This window comes from Phyllopteryx taeniolatus, chromosome 8 (assembly GCF_024500385.1).
Source record: "Phyllopteryx taeniolatus isolate TA_2022b chromosome 8, UOR_Ptae_1.2, whole genome shotgun sequence".
In the NCBI taxonomy this organism is placed as follows: domain Eukaryota; kingdom Metazoa; phylum Chordata; class Actinopteri; order Syngnathiformes; family Syngnathidae; genus Phyllopteryx; species Phyllopteryx taeniolatus.
This window is the reverse complement of record NC_084509.1, coordinates 14,855,331-14,875,586: the sequence shown is the minus strand read 5'-3', so window position 1 is coordinate 14,875,586 and position 20,256 is coordinate 14,855,331. Positions and strand designations below refer to the sequence as shown.

Sequence of the window (20,256 nt, the reverse complement as noted above, 5' to 3'; positions counted from 1 at the left end):
TATAAATGAGTTGTACAGATTATAGGTAACATTAGTGGTGGAAATTATTTAAAACGGTTAGTCTTGGTCTTTTTTTTTTGGCATTTGAACAGGGGAGTGTGGACTTTATATCCAGTGTGCACGCGTGTGTGTGTGTGTGTGTGTGTGTGTGTGTGTGTGTGTGTGTGTGTGTGTGTGTGTGTGAAAGGGGCAGCTAATAATAATTACAAAGGGCGGTAATGAGCCCAATTTAATTTAACCTACTAATAACAGATTTTTTTTCCGAAATTTTCAGTTTGCAGTTTAAATACTTGTGTGAACGTTTATTTAAAAAAACTAAGTTGTTTAAGACTGTCCTCTTCCTGTCAGCCATTTTGGAAATTACATCATTGTTGGATGCCTGTCAAAAGCAGAGAGCTGTGATTGAATTCATTGCTTTGGAAGGGGAATCACTACTAAACATTTTCATCTTCTTGGCCTTTGATTCTGGACACCCACTTATTGACTGTGCTATAGCCTATTGCAGCTTCCCCATATACAGTTTGCAACCTTTTGAAAATGTTAATTGGTGGTTCACCTTCCAAAGCAAGACATTCACTTACAGATCTCTGCTTCTGGTGGACATCCAGCAATGATGTCATTTCCACAATGGCTGACTGGAAGGCTTAAACAAAACTTTTTTTTTTTTTTTTAATAAACCTTCAAACAAGTATTTAAACTTCAAACCGTGAACGTTTCTGAAATTAAAAAAATCAAAAATCAGTCCTCATTACTTTTTGACTGCCCCTTGAATATATAATGTGATAATTCAGGGGTGGTACTCCGATGAGCCCGGTGGTGAAGAAGTGCAGCATTGTCAGCCATGTGAGGCAGGACGGTTTTGCAGTAAAGCTGGCCTCTCTGAACCAGAGGGCCTCTGTGATCCTGGGCATTACTGCACCTCGGCAGCCTCTACAGCCTCTCCAGTAAGACTCAAACAGTCGGCATACTTTTATCGTACATTATTATTATCACGTGGTCATTTCTGGGTGGTATTCTATGATGTTTGAATTGCTGTTTTCCATGTGTTTGAAGATGATAATGTATGATACAGAGTAACAGTCATGATAATTAACGAAGTGAAGAGTTTAATAAGACACTGTCACAATTTAAATGATTTATATCCAAAATTGTGAATGACATATTGTCTATACATTGAAGATAACTTTGATCAGTCCCACAATGAAAATTTGCATTGTTTCAGTAGCAATAGTAGATAAAGGAAATTAAAAAAAAATCAATAATCAAAAATAGCAAGCAAAGATAACACAGAAAATGTACGTACCTATTGTGTGGGGTCCCCCACATGCTTTTGCTTTATCTTTAAAATCCAATCAAATGAGAAAAACACAAATATTAGAATCCAATCTCAGGGTGATCTCGTCCAGAGGTTTACATTACTTGATTCTGTTTATGTCCAGACAATGATCAACTAGTTTGAGTTGATAAGGCTGATGTTTCTGTCAGATTTCTGTGGACTCTGGGAGTGTGTGTCCCGCAGGCTATGTGTGCCCCATGGGGACCAAACACCCTCAGCAACACCCCTGTCCTGTTGGAACCTGGAGTAATACTGTGGGCGCCCAAAACCTGTCCTCCTGCCTCCTCTGCCCACCTGGACTGTACTGTAACACGACTGGAATCACCCAACCTTCAGGGACATGTGACAAAGGTGAGGTAATCACGGCAGCATCTTTAAAATATTCATGAAAAAATCATACTTAGGTACAGTATATAAAAATATCCAATTACACTAGTATATTATCGCATTTGTATCTATTTATTGGGCCATATCAGAATCAGAATCAGAATCAGAATCATCTTTATTTGCCAAGTATGTCCAAAACACACAAGGAATTTGTCTCCGGTAGTTGGAGCCGCTCTAGTACAACAGACAGTCAATTTACAGAACACTTTGGAGACATAAAGACATTGACAAAAAACAACAACAAACAACAATTGTGCAAAAAGATGCAGAGTCCTCTAGCACTTAGAGCAGTTCGAATGGCTAATATCGCAATAGTCCGGTGCAATAACCATTGTGCAAAGGGCACTGAGACTTCAAGGAGTGTATGCGGTTTAAAGTGACGAGTAGTGCGATAATCTGGGACAATGGTTGTGCAAATGTTACAGATACTCCTCAATCAGTGTGCAAATGGAGCAGATGCTACTCTGGCATGAGTGGCCACTATATGCAAATAGTGCAGCACGGCGAGACAACTACAGTGAGTGCACGAGTAATACATAATTGGCCCCACAGAAATGTGACAACGAACTGAAGTCAAAAAAAAAATAAAAAAATTGCCAGCTTGTTGTAATGGAATTGTAAGTTAGCTGTTTAAGAAGTTGATTGCAAGAGGGAAGAAGCTGTTGGAATGTCTACTAGTTCTAGTTTGCAATGATCGGTAGCGCCTACCTGAGGGAAGGAGCTGGAAGAGCCGGTGACCGGGGTGGGGAGGGTCCGAGAGGATTTTGCACGCCCTTGTCTTAGTTCTGGCAGCGTGCAAGTCCTCAAGGGTGGGTAGGGGGGTACCGACAATCCTTTCAGCAGTTTTGATTGTCCGTTGCAGTCGGAGTTTGTCCTTTTTTGTAGCAGCACCGAACCAGACTGTGATGGAAGAACACAGGACTGATTCGATGACCGCTGTGTAGAACTGTCTCAGCAGCTCCGGTGGCAGGCCGTGCTTTCTCAGAAGCCGCAGGAAGTACATCCTCTGCTGGGCCTTTTTGAGGACGGAGTTGATGTTGGTCGCCCACTTCAGGTCCTGGGAGATTGTAATTCCCAGGAACTTGAAGGTCTCGACGGTTGACACAAGGCAGCTGGACAACGTGAGGGGCAGCTGTGGCGAAGGATGCCTCCTGAAGTCCACGATCATCTCTACAGTCTTGAGCGTGTTCAGCTCCAGGTTGTGTCGGCCGCACCACAGCTCCAGCCGCTCCGCTTCCTGTCGATATGCAGACTCGTCACCGTCCTTGATGAGGCCGATGACAGTGGTGTCATCTGCAAACTTCAGGAGTTTGACAGTCGGGTTCGCTGAGGTGCAGTCGTTCGTGTAGAGAGAGAAGAGCAGCGGAGAGAGGACACAACCTTGGGGCGCCCCAGTGCTGATGCTGCGTGTGGATGAGGTGGCCTCCCCCAGCCTGACCTGCTGTGTCCTGCCCGTCAGAAAGCTGTAAATCCACTGGCAGATGGCAGGTGAGACGCTGAGCTGGAGAAGCTTGGATGAAAGGAGTTCAGGGATGATGGTGTTGAACGCTGAGCTGAAGTCCACGAACAGGATCCTCGCGTAGGTCCCTGCACTGTCGAGGTGTTCTAGGATGAAGTGCAGTCCCATGTTGACTGCATCATCCGCAGATCTGTTCGCTTGGTAGGCAAACTGCAGGGGGTCCAGCAGGGGACCTGTGACACTCTTGAGGTGGTATTTGGGAACTACAGTGAGTATTCAGAGTGGACTCACACACTATGAGGCAGAACAAGCCAATTATAGGATATGCTTATATACATCATCAAAATATAAGTCTTTGTAATTATAGATCATTAAAATGTAAGTACAGTGGTAATGAAAAGTCAGAATTACAGGTAAAAGCGCTCCCAAATAACAATCTTCCTTTTGTTCCCCTAGAAAGATATTTTGTAACAACCCTCTATATATTATGCTTGGTTAAAGACAAAATGAAACATCATTGCTGATTTAGTTTTTCAAATCCCTAATACTCTAATATTCTGTTTTTTAGGGTTTTACTGTTCAGGGGGCGGAGTGTCTCCAAAGCCACTTGATGGTTTGACTGGGGACATTTGTCCCGTTGGACACTACTGCCTCATTGGTTCAGCCTCCCCTACACCGTGCCCTGATGGGACCTACACTAACATAACAGGTTCTGAGCAAGTCTGGTGAAAAGGGATAGAATAAAATATGGAATATGTATTTTTCAAACAATTATTTTTCTATTCAAAGGTGCAGAAACATGCATTGATTGCCCCCCTGGGAGCTACTGTCTTTCAGGGGAGGGCATCCAGCCTTGCCCGTTAGGTCATTATTGTCTTGCACCGGGTGTCGAGGGCATCCTACCTTGCCTTCCTGGCACATACAACCCTCACTTGGGTTTCAGCCAGGTGGAGCAGTGCCTCATTTGTCCACCAGGTGTGAGCATTGTCTCATGCTTCACATCACTTTGCATCACGACATGAGAGAGAAATCACATGTGAATCAAGAGCAATACTGTGTGTTGTATTTCAGTTAATTACATACGTAATGATTCTTTAGAATTATATTTTTTATTTTATTTTGACTTTCTTATGTTTTTTAATTTTTTTTATGGTTGTTAACAGGATTCTACTGTGATGACTGGGGTCTGTCTGAACCCACTGGGCCTTGCCAGGCTGGTTATTACTGCAAAGCTGGTAATTCAAGTTTGGCAATATCACGCCTGTCATAATGATGAATTGGATCACATATATCTAAACTTACAACCTTTCAAGGTGTAAACTTCCCAAATCCAGATGGAAACTACAGCACTGGAGTCGGAGGAGCGTGTCCAAAGGGAAGGTACTGCCCCGAGGGGACCAGTCTCCCTCTCCCCTGTCCCCCAGGAACCTACTCAGACCGGTTAGGAGACAAGAATGTAATACATTTCTTAGAAACTCAACATTTTGTGTTACCAAATTAATTTGTGTGTGTTTTTAGTCTTTACATGACAGATGTCACTGGCTGCAGTTCGTGTCCGGCAGGTCATTTCTGTGCTACTGAAGGTCTGAGTCTACCGTCGGGAAAATGTCAGACAGGGTTTTACTGTCCGGGTGGAGACTCAGCAGCCACAGGTAGCAAAAAAATATAAATAATAATAATAAAAAAATTACTGCTATATACCTACACCAAGGCCAAACATTTTTGGTGCAGCGATTAATCAATTCAGAAATTAATGGTTAACGATTTTTTCTTTTTATATTCGATTAATCATTTAGACACCTTGTTTAACTTAAAATTGTCAAAATCTTCTGAATATTTGCCATTTCAACAGTGAATATTAATAATTACCCATCCATCCATTTTCTGAGCCGCTTCTCCTCACTAGGGTCGCGGGCGTGCTGGAGCCTATCCCAGCTGTCATCGGGCAGGAGGCGGGGTACACCCTGAACTGGTTGCCAGCCAATCGCAGGGCAGATAGAAACAAACAACCATTCACACTCACAGTCATGCCTACGGGCAATTTAGAGTCTCCAATTAATGCATCTTTTTGGGATGTGGGAGGAAACCGGAGTCCCCGGAGAAAACCCACGCAGGAACGGGGAGAACATGCAAACTCCACACAGGCGGGGCCGGGGATTGAACCCGGGTCCTCAGAACTGTGAGGCTGACGCTCTAACCAGTCGGCCACCGTGCCCCGCCCTGTATTTCTTTTCATATATTAATATCAGATTTCTTTCAAAAATGTAATTTGGGACAAGCTTGGAAGAATACGTACTCATCATTAAAACTCATTCACTACCATTGACGGCTATACAAATCAAATATCCATTATAACTAGGGGGGTCTGGCAGTGAATGAGTTTTAAAAAATACTGTGCCACATACACCATCTGGAACAGTTCACAATCAATATTTAGATAATAAAATGACAAAACATAAAACATTTAAAATATACTGTATATATCAGAATCACCAGAGATGTTGAGTTTTAAATGTATTAACATGTGCAGATCGCTTCAGACAGTGTTTTTGCTAGTTGAAGTTGGCTGAAACAAGTTTTGCTCTGACCAACCAGTCAGAAGACGGAAAAATGGTGACCTCATCGAGGGCCAGCACTTTGGCCAGTGAGGACGAATCTGAAATCTGCGTGGTTAAAGAAGCAGTCCATTTGCTAATATAGTTGAAGTTACATGGGCCAGCACTACTTATTCAAAAGGCTCTGGGCAGATGAGATTGTCAAAGCACCACACAGAGGCTGAAATCTGATTGGACAAAAAAAAAAATCCAACATCCACAACAATTCAGCCAGAAAGATGCAGCTGAATGAAGGGAATAGACTGTTTGGAATAAAAGAATACAATTTAATTGAACAAATATTAGAATTTAGATCAAATAAATGTAGGTAAGTGCTTCTGATAGTGTTGAGGTCAGCAGAGAAGGCCTTGCTGATGGAAAGACAGTTTGATGTCAAAGAGTACAGCCAGGAAGTTGCACATAATCAAGCCCATGGTGTTGATAATTTTTACATATGTATTAATTCATATTCGCAGCACTCTATACACAAATTGAATATAACCACGTAGAACTAATTTATACTCTGTGTGGAGAAAAAGATCTCATATAGGCGTTACAAAAACAGATGCTGACAAATGCAGGCAATGCGAATGTGTGAGGGTGTTTTATTGACTGTGATACATGAATTAATCAGGGTTTATCGCAAGATTCATCATAATAACAGCTTAAGAGTCATCTAATTGCTCTTCCCTCCCCAGGCTCAGAGGGAAGTTTTTGCCCACCCGCTCATTACTGCCTAGAAGGTAGTGCAGGCCCAGCGTCCTGCCCAGCTGGTTCCTACACAAGCCTCACAGGCCAGTCGATGTGTTTGGCCTGTCCTGGTGGGTACTACTGCCCAGAGAAGACGAGCAACTTCACCAAGTTTCCCTGCCCGCCAGGGTTCTATTGTCCTGATGGTAGGCTCACAAAAAAAAAAAAAAAACACTTAAAGACTACTTAATGTTCCTCCTGCTTGGCATATTGGCTCACTTCATTAGGAACTTCTGTACATCAAATGAGAGCCAATACAAGAGCGGTATTACAAATTGTGCCTTTCCAAAGGTAATAATTAGGGAACCAAACCAAAACCACCTTTTTCAGACTGACAAGTACTTACGTTTGAGTACTCGCCAATACTGAGTACCAATACTTGATAATGCCATTATGTCTCTCAATTTTGATAATGAATTTTCAATTTGTTGTATTTAACATAGCAAATATAACACTTCTTATACACACTGAATAATCCTATTCCACTTGCCTGGAAGGTATACTTTATGTGCTGCTTCTGTTTGTTCGCGCCTTGGGCTCCAAGTGGGCAGTGTGGTGCACACATGCAGATAACATACGTAGATTTGATGAAAAGACACAAAGAGGAACAGTGTGGCAAAGCTACAATAATGTAATTTTTCGGAGTGTAGAAATAATTGTCAAGTGTCAACAAACAGTTTGAAGCAAGCACTCTTTTTGAAAAACGTATTCTCTATTAGCCAAAATGCACACCACATGCTCAGGAAGGACAGAGTACGAGTACAAACATAGACCTACAGTATCGGCACCTTTGAGTTTAACAATATGTTTATTATGATTAGAATTGTTTGCAATTAGCAGTGGCGCAGAAATGCACTTTGGTTACCTCATTTACTGTAGCTACAAGAGAGGGCCAAAGTACCTCTCAGTATGGTGCCATGTATTTCTACACCATTATAAACGACCACAATAATAAATATTATATCAAATGTCAAAATTTACTATTACTACCTCTGTCAAGAAGATCAGGTCAAGCGCATCTTCTGCTTGGACTCCCCTTTGAATTTTAATAACTTAAAATATGTATCATTTGCTAATTTGTTGCATTCCCATTACTTTTATTTGCACGTTTTTGTGTTTTATGTGGTTTTATGAGATGCATTTTGTTGTTTTTGAAATTATAATTATTTTTGGTTCTGATTCTTAGGGAAGAAACCATTTAAACTTAGTGTAAATCCAGATAAAGGTGTGAGTCAGACAGTTGCCAAATTGATATTTTTCAACAATTACCTTAATTTCTCAGTCAATAATGAGTGAACCTTAACAACACAAATAGTTTGGTGCAGAGCCAAATTTGGATTGTTTACCTTGATAGGATTCTGGATTTACTACATCCCATTCTAGTTATCTTTTTAAAGGTAGAATTTTTGATACAGCTCTTGTATTAGATACGACTTACATTATCAAGTGGTGTTTAATGTTGCGCCCGGTGGGTGGAAATGGAAAATACCACAATTAAACAGTCTTAACTTTATCGTATGCATACCATAGGTACAAGGCATGCCACCCAGTACCCTTGTCCTCGTGGCTATTACAATCCTGAGCCCATGACTCAGAGTCTGGACAGCTGCCTGCCTTGCCCCCCTGGACACTACTGTGAAAAGGAGAGGCTGACTAATGTGTCTGGAAAATGCAAAGCTGGTCAGTAATTAGTTTTTTTCCTGTTGTTAAGCCCCCCCCCCCCCCCCCCCCGCCCCATCCCCCCAAAAAAGACTAATTTATCATTGTCAGTACACTGTCTTCTATTTCTTAGGCCCAGCTAAAGTAGCTGGCAGACTGATCAGTACGACACAAAGAGCCTAATTCAAGAGTGTGAAGTCAGGTCAAAGTCGATTTTATTTCTATAGTCCCAATTTATAACAAATCTTATGTCCAAGCACTTTATGGAACAGGTCAAGAACCACGCTTTTCACACATTAGAGAAAACCAACTGAATATTAGCAAGCACTCAGCGACAGAGGCGAGGACAAACTCCCTCTAAGAAAAAAACCTCGAACAGACACAGATGCTTGTTTAGCTTCAGAAAGAAAGATTGAGGACAGCGACAGAGATGAGAGAAATAAAGAGGACAGTGGGATTTGGGAAGGGATAAAGAAGCAATGTTTTCAACATTAATTGTACGAGCAATAATAATGGTATGGTAATTAATTAGCAGTAGTAATGGTATGACTACTACTACAACATTAATGATAGCAGATGTAAAAGTGTTCCACAGTAACCTACTGCAAGGGCAAGGGGAACAATGGCCAATGAATGTACAGTAGTAGCTGTGTTACTGTCTTATCTAAGTAATGGGTCCTCACAGTAAGACAGAAAAACGCGGGTGGGGGCTTGTTTAGTGGGACTTGTGTTTTTTTTTTTTTAAAGCTTCATTTGTACTATATGTTCTTGCTCCAGATGCAATTATTTTTTTTCTCTCCCACTGTATCTCTGCATGCATTTGTTCCTCCCAAGGTTGGTTTTGCGTCTCAGCAGCATGGAACTCGCAGCCATTTGACCTGGATAATTATACAAACGCCAATTGTCTATGCCCCGCTACTGCCACAGGAGGTCGCTGCCAGCCGGGTTTTTACTGCCCTGCAGGTAGCTCCGAGCCACTTCCTTGTCTGCCTGGAGCGTTTTGTAATACATCAGGTAATTAGAATATGATGAACCTAAGCTACTCAGTTACTTACAAGCTGTCACGTTACAATCAGTGTTTATCATAGTATATCTGGAAAGTGTTTCACTCTCCATAATAATAGAGGTATTAGAGCTTATTAGATTGTACCATACAAAGACACCTCTGGGTCCAGTATTGGGATCTGACATACAAATCTGCTGTTGTTGATCAACAGGTTTGGCTTCGCCGATGGGTGCCTGTTCTTCAGGTTATTATTGTGAAGGAGGAGCCATTGAAGCCAAGCCAACAGATGGAGAAACAGGCCGCATCTGTCCAAGTGGGACATACTGTGGTAAGTCCCGCTTCACTGCTGCGGAAAAGTTGCCTTGCTAATTGCCAATGAACATTTTAAGTGAGCTTATGAAAAGGGTATTTAGTAAAAAAAAAAAAAAAAAAAAAAAGTAGCAGGCGAAGGAGACAGCAGGTAGACTTCAAATCCTCTTGAATAAAATGTACATGACAGGAACATAAAAAAATACCTACACATTTTTAAGTTTATGCAAATCTGTATGTGGATAGATGAATGTATTTATATTTTTATGTTTGTTCACGATGAAGTAATATTAGGTTAATCAAACACTGTCCTCAAATACACCCTATACTACCGAATGAACCAATGAATTCTCGTCAAACTACTATATTTGCCACCCTACAGTTGAAGGCTCGAGAGAACCACAATTATGTCCCGCTGGTACATTTTCTCCAGTGCCCGGTCTGACCAACAAGGCCGACTGTCAACCTTGTACAGCAGGGTTCTACTGCAGTGGACTGGGCCTCAGTTCACCAACGGGGCCCTGTGATCAAGGTCTGTGTCAGGAATTATGACAAGTGGAACCTCCGAAGTCAAACGTGCCCATAGTGGTACAATTTGGAGTTCAGTCAAATTTGTCTTTAAAAATGTGCCCCAAAATTCAAACAATACTTCAAACCATCATCATGTGTGATGTTAGCTAACTGAGCATCTAAAATATTAACTCAAATGGATGGATGGAAATCATTTTGAAATTGTAACAACCAGTTTCACATGACGGAACAGATTGCTTTTGACTTTGGACGTTCCATTGTATCATAGTACCTCAATATGCTAATTAGACTTTTCATATTTACTGCCATGTAATGATTTTGTAACAATACCTCATCAGTAATGGGTCGCTTGTTGGCTTCACAGGTTATTGGTGCCCCCCTGGTCAGACTGTAGCAAAAGCGCTGCCATGCCCACCTGGTCATTTTTGCCTAAAGGGTAGTGCAGCCCCCGAGTCTTGTCCATCGGGAACTTACCAGGATAGAGAGAGGCAGACTTTCTGCACCATATGTGAGGCAGGTGGGTCCCCTTTAGACTCTCTCTCTAACGCAATGCAGTTCTTTAACAGAATACTTGAGAAAGCATGCCTGAAAATGTTCACATCATGATCCACACGTTGACATGAATTCAATGAATTAGCCTAATCTGTGGCAGTGGTGTTATTTTAAGAATATTCCCATCTGGGCAATGATTATTTAAATGTATGCGCTTCTCTTCTCACAAGGTTACTACTGTGATCTCAGGCTGAGTCCAGCCAATGGCTCTTTTCTGAGGCTCTGCCCGAAAGGACATTACTGCCCTGCAGGCGCAAGCATGTCCAAGGAGCACCCTTGCCCCGTTGGCTCATTCAACCCAAGAGAGCACGCAGACAGCCTTGCGGGCTGCATGCCATGTCCGAGTGGACAGTACTGTCCTTCGCTGGGACTTTCAGAGCCGGCAGGTTCGATCAAGGAGTCTTGATTGATATATCTGCATTGGTGTATGGTTGTGATGTTTTTTTCACCACCCATAGGACCATGCCTTCCTGGCTTTTGGTGCAAAGCAGGAGCATCCTCTCCGACACCGTTGGACGGACTCTCTGGTTCAAAATGTCCTCGTGGTCATTACTGCCCCGCAGGTAACTGTCTTCTTCTCGATTAATAAGCTAAACAATTATCTGGGTCAATGCTACTGTAATAGGTAATACTGTATGTACAATATATAAGCCCTATTTCCAACTCAACTCAACTCAACTTTATTTAAAGAGCATTTTGAAAACAACCACAGCTGAAACAAAGTGCTGTAACAAACACATGTAAAACAATTAAACATAAAACAAATAAAGGCAATAAAGCAAGTCAAAATAAAATCAAACAATCTAAAACAAGAGCAGAGTCTCATGCCATGTTGAAAACTGGCTTTAAGACAAGACAGTCTAATGTGCAGAGCGAGGTCCTTTCAAAGGATGGGACCTGCAACAAATAGATCACTATCACCTCTGAGCTCCCGCTTAGACCTTAGTACCTCCAGAAGCAGCTGTTCAGATGACCTGTAGTAGCAGGTGGGAGCGTTGGAATAGAGCAGCTCTGAAAGGTAAAGCAGGGAGGGACCATTTCAAGATTTGAAAACAAAACAAATAATATTAACATGGACTAAAGTGAACAGGCACCCCGTGGAGGGAAGCCAGAATCTGGTTCATGTGCTCCCTCTATTTTGTGTGACAGTTAATAGGGAAGCAGCAGCATTTTGAGCTAATTGGAGACATTTAATGCAGTACTGGCTGACTCCAAAATAAAGTGTATCACATGATAAAGGCATGAATTACTGTTTCAAAGTGCTATAAAGTTTTGTACCAAATTATTTGGTCAAAATTCATGGTGGCTACCAAAATAAATGCAGCATACCACGTTTCTGTTGAAGTCTCAGTCCTTAAATATTTGAAGCCATGAATTTTGATTTTCAATTAAATTCCACTACAACCAATATACAATATAACGCAAATGCAGCTTGTTTTACAGGCTAATGTAACAAGATGTATGCTGCATGCAGTTGTTAACATTCCGCTCTGTTCTAATTTAAGGGTACAACTGTTTTATTCATCCTGATTATCATCTGGTGGCCTAAAGGATTTTTCTGACAAATAATTCTTAACAGTGCTTTCCTCAGATTAATGTGTTTGCTCAGAGCGGAGGCACTGACCCTTTCCTTTAAAATGAGGACTTTCTTTGTCCTGAGGTACTGATTGCATGTGGCATGGAAGTCAGTTATTTTGTTGCACTTTTTTTTAAACTGATGGAGTGAAAAACGTACCAAATGTACATTTATGACATTTATGGTGCACTTAGCACAATGACTAGTGAAACCAAGTTCTGTTTTGATTCAGTTTTGTGCAACTCTAGTCATCTTCTAATCTTCTTTTACAGGCACTACTGCTCCTCTGGCATGTTCCATAGGCAGCTGGTCAAACAGCACAGGTTTGCACACACAGGAGGACTGTCAAACCTGTCTTGGGGGATTTTATTGTGACAGAGCTGGGCTAACTTCCCCTACCGGACGCTGCATTGGAGGGTACTCCCTTATACAGAATATCCCAAAAGTCACATTGCACTTCCTTTTTTCTATTTCGTTTCAGGTATCATTCGGACAGACGTGAGGTCGTCGTCAGCATTTGACAGCTTAGACTTTGGAGTTTTTGTAAGCATATCAGTCCCTTGCCCATGGGTCACCAATTGATATTGGAGCAGCGCTGCAAAATTGCCGCCTGGCAAGATTTTTTTCTGTCCCGACTGCAGTTCAGCGCCAGTTCGAGAAGCTTTATGGCGGTCACAATACTCCAATGCATAGTACAATCTACGCTATCCATGGCAAGTTTCTCGAAATGTGATCTGTTCTGGAGAAACAAAGCAGCGGAAGACGTACTAGTACAACGATTGATGAAAATATCAAACTCTAGAGCAGGCTTTCACGCAAAGCCAGGAAAAGTCTATCCGGTGGGCTACACTGGAACTCAGAGTCCACAAAAGCTTGATTCAGCAGATGCTTGGGTGAGTGATAAAGCTTTACCCATACAAACTTCAGGTTGTTGGGCATCATAACATTCTGCTTGAAGCCTTTGAACAACCCTCGGGACAATTTTACAATGCTGCTCCATTGTCATTTGGTGAGCCAAAGCCTAAGCTGCCAAATTCTGATGGCCTCACGTCTGTCTGAATGCTACCTGAAACAAACTAGAAAAAGGAAGTGTATAGTGACTTTTGGTACACAATGTATAATGCACGTCCTTTTTCTCATTTTATGATTTTATGTAGGTATTATTGTCTTGGAGGTGCTGTCACTCCCTCCCCTACCGATGGATTGACAGGAGGACCTTGTCCTGCAGGTTCCTACTGCTCTGAAGGAACTGCTGAACCAATACCTTGTGATCCGGGGACATATGTTGCCGTTACACATGCCACTCAGTGTGAGCCCTGTCCTCCAGGCTGGTACTGCTTGACTGGCACCTTGCATCTGTGCCCTCCAGGTTTGAAATTGTTGCCCTATTAACAGACCTTAATGGACAATGACTGTTTCAAGACTAGAATATGGCAGACCTCCAGTCCTTAAGGTGTCCGCCTGACTTCTTTAATTGAAAAATCACTTGGTGCCACGGGATGGTGTTCCATTACAAGGTGTCAATAAACTGCATTATAAAGTAGGTGCCAACTGTCACATACTGTAGAGTTTCTTTTTTTTTTTTTAACCACAGCTCTATCTGGATCTGGTGGGTCACAGCATAACTTGGCCACAAAAAATGGACTAAACTAACTAACTAACTAACTAACTAACTAACTAACTAACTAACTAACTCAATGCTATCAAATCATAGCATTTCCCCTCATGTTGTTCATGCTTGGTGAAGGTAAAAAAAAGACTACTACTTGTGAAATCCGGTCTTTCCATGAGCCAAATAACCACTGTCTTGCAATTATTTGAGAAAGTTCACATGAATGTCTTGAGATGTTGCTTAGCTGGAATGACATACTCTCCAGATACCGTGGAAATATGCCCCCTCTATTATACTGGTTACCACATAGCTGTCCAGAGGACGTTAGCGCTGACTCCGATCTGATTTGATGCTTATACTGTAAATGCTTTAAGGCAATGCCATGGCCTCATTGCTGTATGTTCTGTCTTTCATCTCCACAGCAAAATAAAAAAATAAATAAATAGGTTAATAGCGTTGACAGATGGTGGACATGAGTTGTTGTGACAGACCAGAGCAATCTGCTTGAAACCTACATTGTCCCCGATGACAACATACTACATATTAGCTGATGAACTGTGCAGTTCTCTGGACTAAGGGTTGAATGGTGACACAGGACCGCTTTGCAATCAATAGCTGAACTCTATTTTTGTTCCCCCCGGCTGAATGATCAGGGATCCTCAGCACTGGTACACTTGTCTATTACATTTCTCCCTTTTAAAAGTTTGAATCCCACTCTATCAATATACACGGATTTGTGTGGAACTGAAGATGTGTCTAGCTCAAGAACCACTGGAACCTAACAAAAGCAGCTCAAGCTTGCTTGGATCGAACAATAACTTGTTACTCGTTTTTGTTTAGCATACGGAACGTTTGTTGATTTTTCTTTGGCTCTTTAACCCTTAAATTATAGAATGCTTCCAGTTCCAGTAAATATGAATAGGTTTGTGTAGAACAGTAGTATGCAAAGCTTTCTGACACAGTGGAGTCACTGAAGTCACTGAATGCCTCTGGATACGTCATTTAAATCCTAAAAATGCTTAGGAAAGCTGCTTCGATTCAACTTTAAGCCAGCTTTAGCCACCTTTAGCAAAGATTACTCTAGGCTAACCAAGCCACCAACAAAGTTTACAGACTACGCAAAGACGCTTGAGAGTTTCATGCTCTAGACTTTAAAAATAATAATAAATAAATAATAATAACTTTTATTTTTTTTTAAAAAGTGGTAGAGAACAGTATATAAATTATAAACATACATCCATCCATCCATTTTCTGAGCCGCTTCTCCTCACTAGGGTCGCGGGCGTGCTGGAGCCTATCCCAGCTGTCATCGGGCAGGAGGCGGGGTACACCCTGAACTGGTTGCCAGCCAATCGCAGGGCACATAGGAACAAACAACCATTCGCACTCACAGTCATGCCTACGGGCAATTTAGAGTCTCCAATTCATGCATGTTTTTGGGATGTGGGAGGAAACCGGAGTGCCCGGAGAAAACCCACGCAGGCACGGGGAGAACATGCGAACTCCACACAGGCGGGGCCGGGGATTGAACCCGGGTCCTCAGAACTGTGAGGCTGACGCTCTAACCAGTCGGCTACCGTGCCGCCTTATAAACATACATTGCATAAAGAATTATATCTTACAGAACATGTTCTGAAGTAACTATGAACATAAAACAAAGAGAATTACACGTGTATTTAAAACAACCACAGAACTTAGCCTTGAGTACATGCTAACGCATAATAGGAAACACCAGCGGCACCCAAACAAATAACATCTATGTGGCGGTGTTATAACCCTTCACGCAACAGTTATTTGAACACAAACAGTGCAGCAACACACGTAGACAGACAATGTAACAGTACTCACAGTCATATGTACAGCATTTTATCCTTTGCGAATAATGGCTAATAATACTGCTGAGGCGTTGTGATGCCTCCTTTAGGGTTCTATAACCTGCGCGGATGGCGACCGCGCTGACGTCATTGCAGCTGTCCCTCGCATAGTTTGCCTTTATACTCGAGCGCAACCCACGCACGCACGCTGTTTTGAAAGTGTGCTGCAGTTCTCCTCCAAGTAGGGGGTGTCGTTACGGCTGGTATTGGATAGGACACCACAGTGTGGAGTTTCCTCTGCATTTTCCCCCCCCCCCATTTCCGGTAGCCGTTTTTACTCTCCTTTCAGTAACAAGGAACAAAGCAACAACAATGGCGTCAGCGACAGAACAAATGGACCGAGATGACCAGATGATACGTTTATTTATGCTGCAAAATCGATCGAGAAGGCGGCGAAGTAGATGGTATGTAGAACCCAGGGTCACGCTGGTACGTCATCACAGCATGTGACTAAAACGAACCATTCACGAGAGATGATCTCTGCGGCGTTCGACGCGCAGCAACTATTTTTGTCGGCCGCGCGACCGCGGGCGTATAAAGAGGCCTTTTGTCTCCATGTGTATTTGTATGTCGGTCTTATACTGCCCCCAGGTGACCAAGGCAAGCACACCAGAATGAGTAGCACAAAGTGCATTAAATTGAATGAGAAAATGTGACAGTAACTATTTAATTCATTTTAATTACCAGATTTATTCAATTATGTAATTACTGTATTTTAAAAAAATATATAAAATATAACATGGCGGCACGGTGGCCGACTGGTTAGAGCGTCAGCCTCACAGTTCTGAGGTGCGGGGTTCAATCCCCGTCCCCGCCTGTGTGGAGTTTGCATGTTCTCCCCGTGCCTGCGTGGGTTTTCTCCGGGCACTCCGGTTTCCTCCCACATCCCAAAAACATGCATTAATTGGAGACTCTAAATTGCCCGTAGGCATGACTGTGAGTGCGAATGGTTGTTTGTTTCGATGTGCCCTGCGATTGGCTGGCAACCAGTTCAGGGTGTACCCCGCCTCCTGCCCGATGACAGCTGGGATAGGCTCCAGCACGCCCGCGACCCTAGTGAGGAGAAGCGGCTCAGAAAATGGATGGATGGATGGATAAAATATAACATTATACAGTACTATTTTTCTAAATAAAAAGCACATTTTCTTGTTTTTTGGGGAGGCTGTCATGGATTAATAGCATTTCCATTCATTTCAGTAAGGAAAGATAATTTGAGATTTGAGTGTTTTGAGTTACAAGTGTGGTGAAGGAGCAAACTAAACTCGTATCTCAAGGCACCATTGTACAGTTAATTGTTCTGCATTGTTATGTTTTCATGAAGTGTACAGTAAGCCATCATTTAACGCGGGGCTGAGGTTCCAGACCACCCCCGCAATAGGTGAAATCTGCAAAATAGCGTCCACATATTTGCGGGGATTATTTATACATATTTTTAACTTGTATGAACCTCCCCAGATTCTTATATTCTCCATACTCCTATTAACCTCTACCATACTCTTATAAACATTTTCTGTACTCTTAAACACCTTTTAAACTCTTAAACATAGTAAGGCACAGCAGTACTGTACACTATGTAATATGGTATAATTATTTGTATTATTATTTTTTTAGACAAGAAAGTATTTTACCACAAAACAAATTCAGCATACACTAAAAAAACTATGCGCGGTATGAATATGGAAAAAAAATTAATAACTAAATCAAAGCAAGGCACTGAACCTGCAGTAAGTGAACTGCGATATAGCGAGGGAATACTGTTCTTTCTGGTATTTGCTTTGCAGGCTTCTACTGCCCTGAAAGAACTGGCTTTGACTTGAGAAGTTGTCCAGAGGGAACGTATGGTCCTGACCCGGGTTACTGGTCCGTCTCTCAGTGCAAGCAGTGTGATGGTGGCCATTTTTGCTCCTCCACAAATGGCACAGCTGTCACCGGAGCGTGTCAGGAAGGATATTACTGCTCACGTGGAAACACCGTTCCTCGTCCTGTCTCGCAGGCTGCAGGTAAACAAGCACGCATGCGGTTACAGGATATGCTGATCGTTTATAATCTGGCCACACGCCTGACACTTATATGACAAAGACTTTCCATCAATGGGCCTCTTTTGAGATGCTTGTCAAATGGCAACCCTGTTTTTCTCTGTGTGCCTCACCAGGGGAGGGGGGGCCCTGTCCTGTCGGCCATTATTGCCCCCAGGCCAGTGTTCATCCTCTGCCATGTCCTCATGGTACTTTCTCTAACCTCACCAAATTGGCCTCCCAGGTGACTTTCATTAAAGATTACTCTCTGATGTCAGCAGCAGATTCTCCTAAAGATTTCGTAGGATTGTGTACAAAAGCCAGTGTAGTTTGTAGAAAATCAACTTTTTTTTGTTACTCGAAAAAGTATATTTTAATGATTGCAGTTTTTGTCCTGACCCTAAGCGTGTTGCTTTAGGTTTGCTAATTTTTCCTTCCTACCTCGTTCCAAAAACATGCATGTTAGGTTAATTGAAGACTTCAAACTGTCCATAGTTGAGAATGTGAGTGCGAATGGTTGTTTGTGTATAATGACAGACAATGGTTAGATTAGAACACAAGAGTACATATGCACCAATACTGAGACATCTGTTGAAGGCCAACTGATAAAACCTTTTATTGAATATGTAGTCATTGAGAGAGGACATGCAAGTGCAAAATACAAAAGAAACAGAATTTAATGTTGCATCATGTATTCATTTAGGACTGAAAACATTGTGTCCCTGTGCTGTATTACACAGTTGTCTATTGTAGTTAATGTAAATCAATAGTTATTGTTCTCCAGCTGTGCCTCACAATATCTGTACATTACTTACAGTAATTAACTTTTTTCATGATGACAGCCAATCAATAGTTAATCCTTTATCAATGTTACAATGAGACACACTCACCTTTTCTTTTGGTCCTCGTTCTTCATCCTTTGCTTCTTGTGGCCCTCTCATCTCCTCTCAGGTGGATTGTGAACCGTGTCTCCCTGGTTACTACTGTGAGGCTGCGGGTCTCTCGGCACCTTCTGGAAAATGCTTGGAAGGTTTCTTCTGTGCAGGGGGTGCGGTTCAGCCTAACCCACTTTCGGACGGTGGAGGACTGTGCCCAAAAGGTGATCAACACAAATGAAACATTTGTATTTAATTTCCTGAAGCGGAGCATAATGTGCTCACAAAAAAAAAGACAACTTCAAGTAAAGCTGGGTACACACATAGTGTAAATTGGGAAAAATCTGAGCATTTTCCCACCCTTGCAATCAAAGTCGGCAAAGGCTCGATTTCTGGAGAAGATTATCCTGGGTGATTCCCCCATACGCCAAAAAAACGAATTATTATCTGGAAAGTAATTAGATTTTATTCAGTTGAGTTGTTGGTGTATAGGCCACGGGACGTTGTTGTTTCGCCAGCCGGTGTTGTGCTTGCAAGTCTGGAGAGGCTCTAAGCTGCGAGAGCTAGCGGCAAGAGTCAGCGGCAGGAGCTAGCTTCCGTACCAATGTGGAATAGAGATTCAAGGGAAAGTTTCCTAAATCAAAACGTTTGAAGGCAGCATTGCCCGAAGATAGCTGGGATAGGCTCCAGCACGCCCATGACCTTAGTGAGGATAAGCAGAACGGAAAATGAATGAATGAATGAATAAATAGGAAAGGATATGATATGATAACAGATAAATGAAGAATCGGGTGGCGCCCGCAAGAGCGCCCTGATTCTCGGTAAGCAGTGAAAATCATGTTAGTACTGTATATAAAAATGTGTAACATTAGACATTACATATCATTTTAGAATGAAAGTACACCTTTTTCCACAACCCCTTGGTACTGGTATACGTCTATACAATGTGACATTTTTTAAAATCATTTTCCTTGTACCTACTGTACCTCTTTCTGGTCTTCGTAAGCAGACGCACAGCTGAAATCTGCAACTGCAGGGGTGAAATCCTCTTTTTTAGGGGGGGGGGGGGGGGGGGGGGAGAAGAGCGTTACAGTCGTCAATTCTGCAAGTAATGAAACTGTGAATTAGTGTTTCAGTATTTGTTTTAGAGAGAATCGCCGCACTGCTGCAATGTTTTTAAGGTATAAAATCCAACTTTTGTTCTGTGTTTGAGCTGGATTATAAAACTTAAACTAGAGTCGAATAAAACACCAAGATTCGTCACTTTTTCTGGGTCTAAGAGACAATGCTTCAAGTTTAAAATGCAGCTTTTCTCTCGGTGCCTCATGACAGATAACCAGTACTTCAGTCTTATGCCGGATGAGCTGCAGAAATGTTTCTGCCATTCATGATTTAATATCTAAAATACAATTTAAAGGGCCTGTATTTTGCCAAAACAACTTTTTCGTGTATTTGGACTGTAATATTGCAGGTGTGAGTGCAGATGTCTCAATCAATCATTGATTGTCGCTGATGCCAACTCTGGAGCCGGTCTCAAACGTGGTCCATACCTGCCCGATATCAATGTTTCTTTCGTACTGAGGCTTGACAGAACATGAGAAACCGTGGTAAACCGTGGGCCGAACCATATTGCGCCTTTGAGACTCTGGGATTCAGCAGCTCCCCACGCTCCCCACTCAAATACCCGCCCTAGATACCATCATAGACTGAGAGAATTTAGC

General features: G+C 42.2%; 1 protein-coding gene across 1 annotated transcript in view; it reads left to right on the top strand.

Annotated features, from left to right (window-relative positions):
- si:ch211-286b4.4 (uncharacterized) overlaps positions 1 to 20,256 on the top strand; it is a 108,498-nt gene that overhangs the window by 17,543 nt on the left and 70,699 nt on the right. The window contains exons 21-40 of the mRNA XM_061781112.1: positions 792 to 944; positions 1,486 to 1,687; positions 3,751 to 3,891; positions 3,972 to 4,157; positions 4,346 to 4,417; positions 4,496 to 4,622; positions 4,701 to 4,834; positions 6,475 to 6,672; positions 8,057 to 8,206; positions 9,020 to 9,199; positions 9,403 to 9,519; positions 9,883 to 10,032; positions 10,396 to 10,548; positions 10,754 to 10,969; positions 11,042 to 11,146; positions 12,432 to 12,576; positions 13,317 to 13,528; positions 17,427 to 17,645; positions 17,798 to 17,904; positions 18,612 to 18,759. Coding sequence (XP_061637096.1) covers positions 792 to 944; positions 1,486 to 1,687; positions 3,751 to 3,891; positions 3,972 to 4,157; positions 4,346 to 4,417; positions 4,496 to 4,622; positions 4,701 to 4,834; positions 6,475 to 6,672; positions 8,057 to 8,206; positions 9,020 to 9,199; positions 9,403 to 9,519; positions 9,883 to 10,032; positions 10,396 to 10,548; positions 10,754 to 10,969; positions 11,042 to 11,146; positions 12,432 to 12,576; positions 13,317 to 13,528; positions 17,427 to 17,645; positions 17,798 to 17,904; positions 18,612 to 18,759 — 3,115 coding nt within the window. The remainder of the gene's footprint in view (positions 1 to 791; positions 945 to 1,485; positions 1,688 to 3,750; positions 3,892 to 3,971; positions 4,158 to 4,345; positions 4,418 to 4,495; positions 4,623 to 4,700; positions 4,835 to 6,474; positions 6,673 to 8,056; positions 8,207 to 9,019; positions 9,200 to 9,402; positions 9,520 to 9,882; positions 10,033 to 10,395; positions 10,549 to 10,753; positions 10,970 to 11,041; positions 11,147 to 12,431; positions 12,577 to 13,316; positions 13,529 to 17,426; positions 17,646 to 17,797; positions 17,905 to 18,611; positions 18,760 to 20,256) is intronic.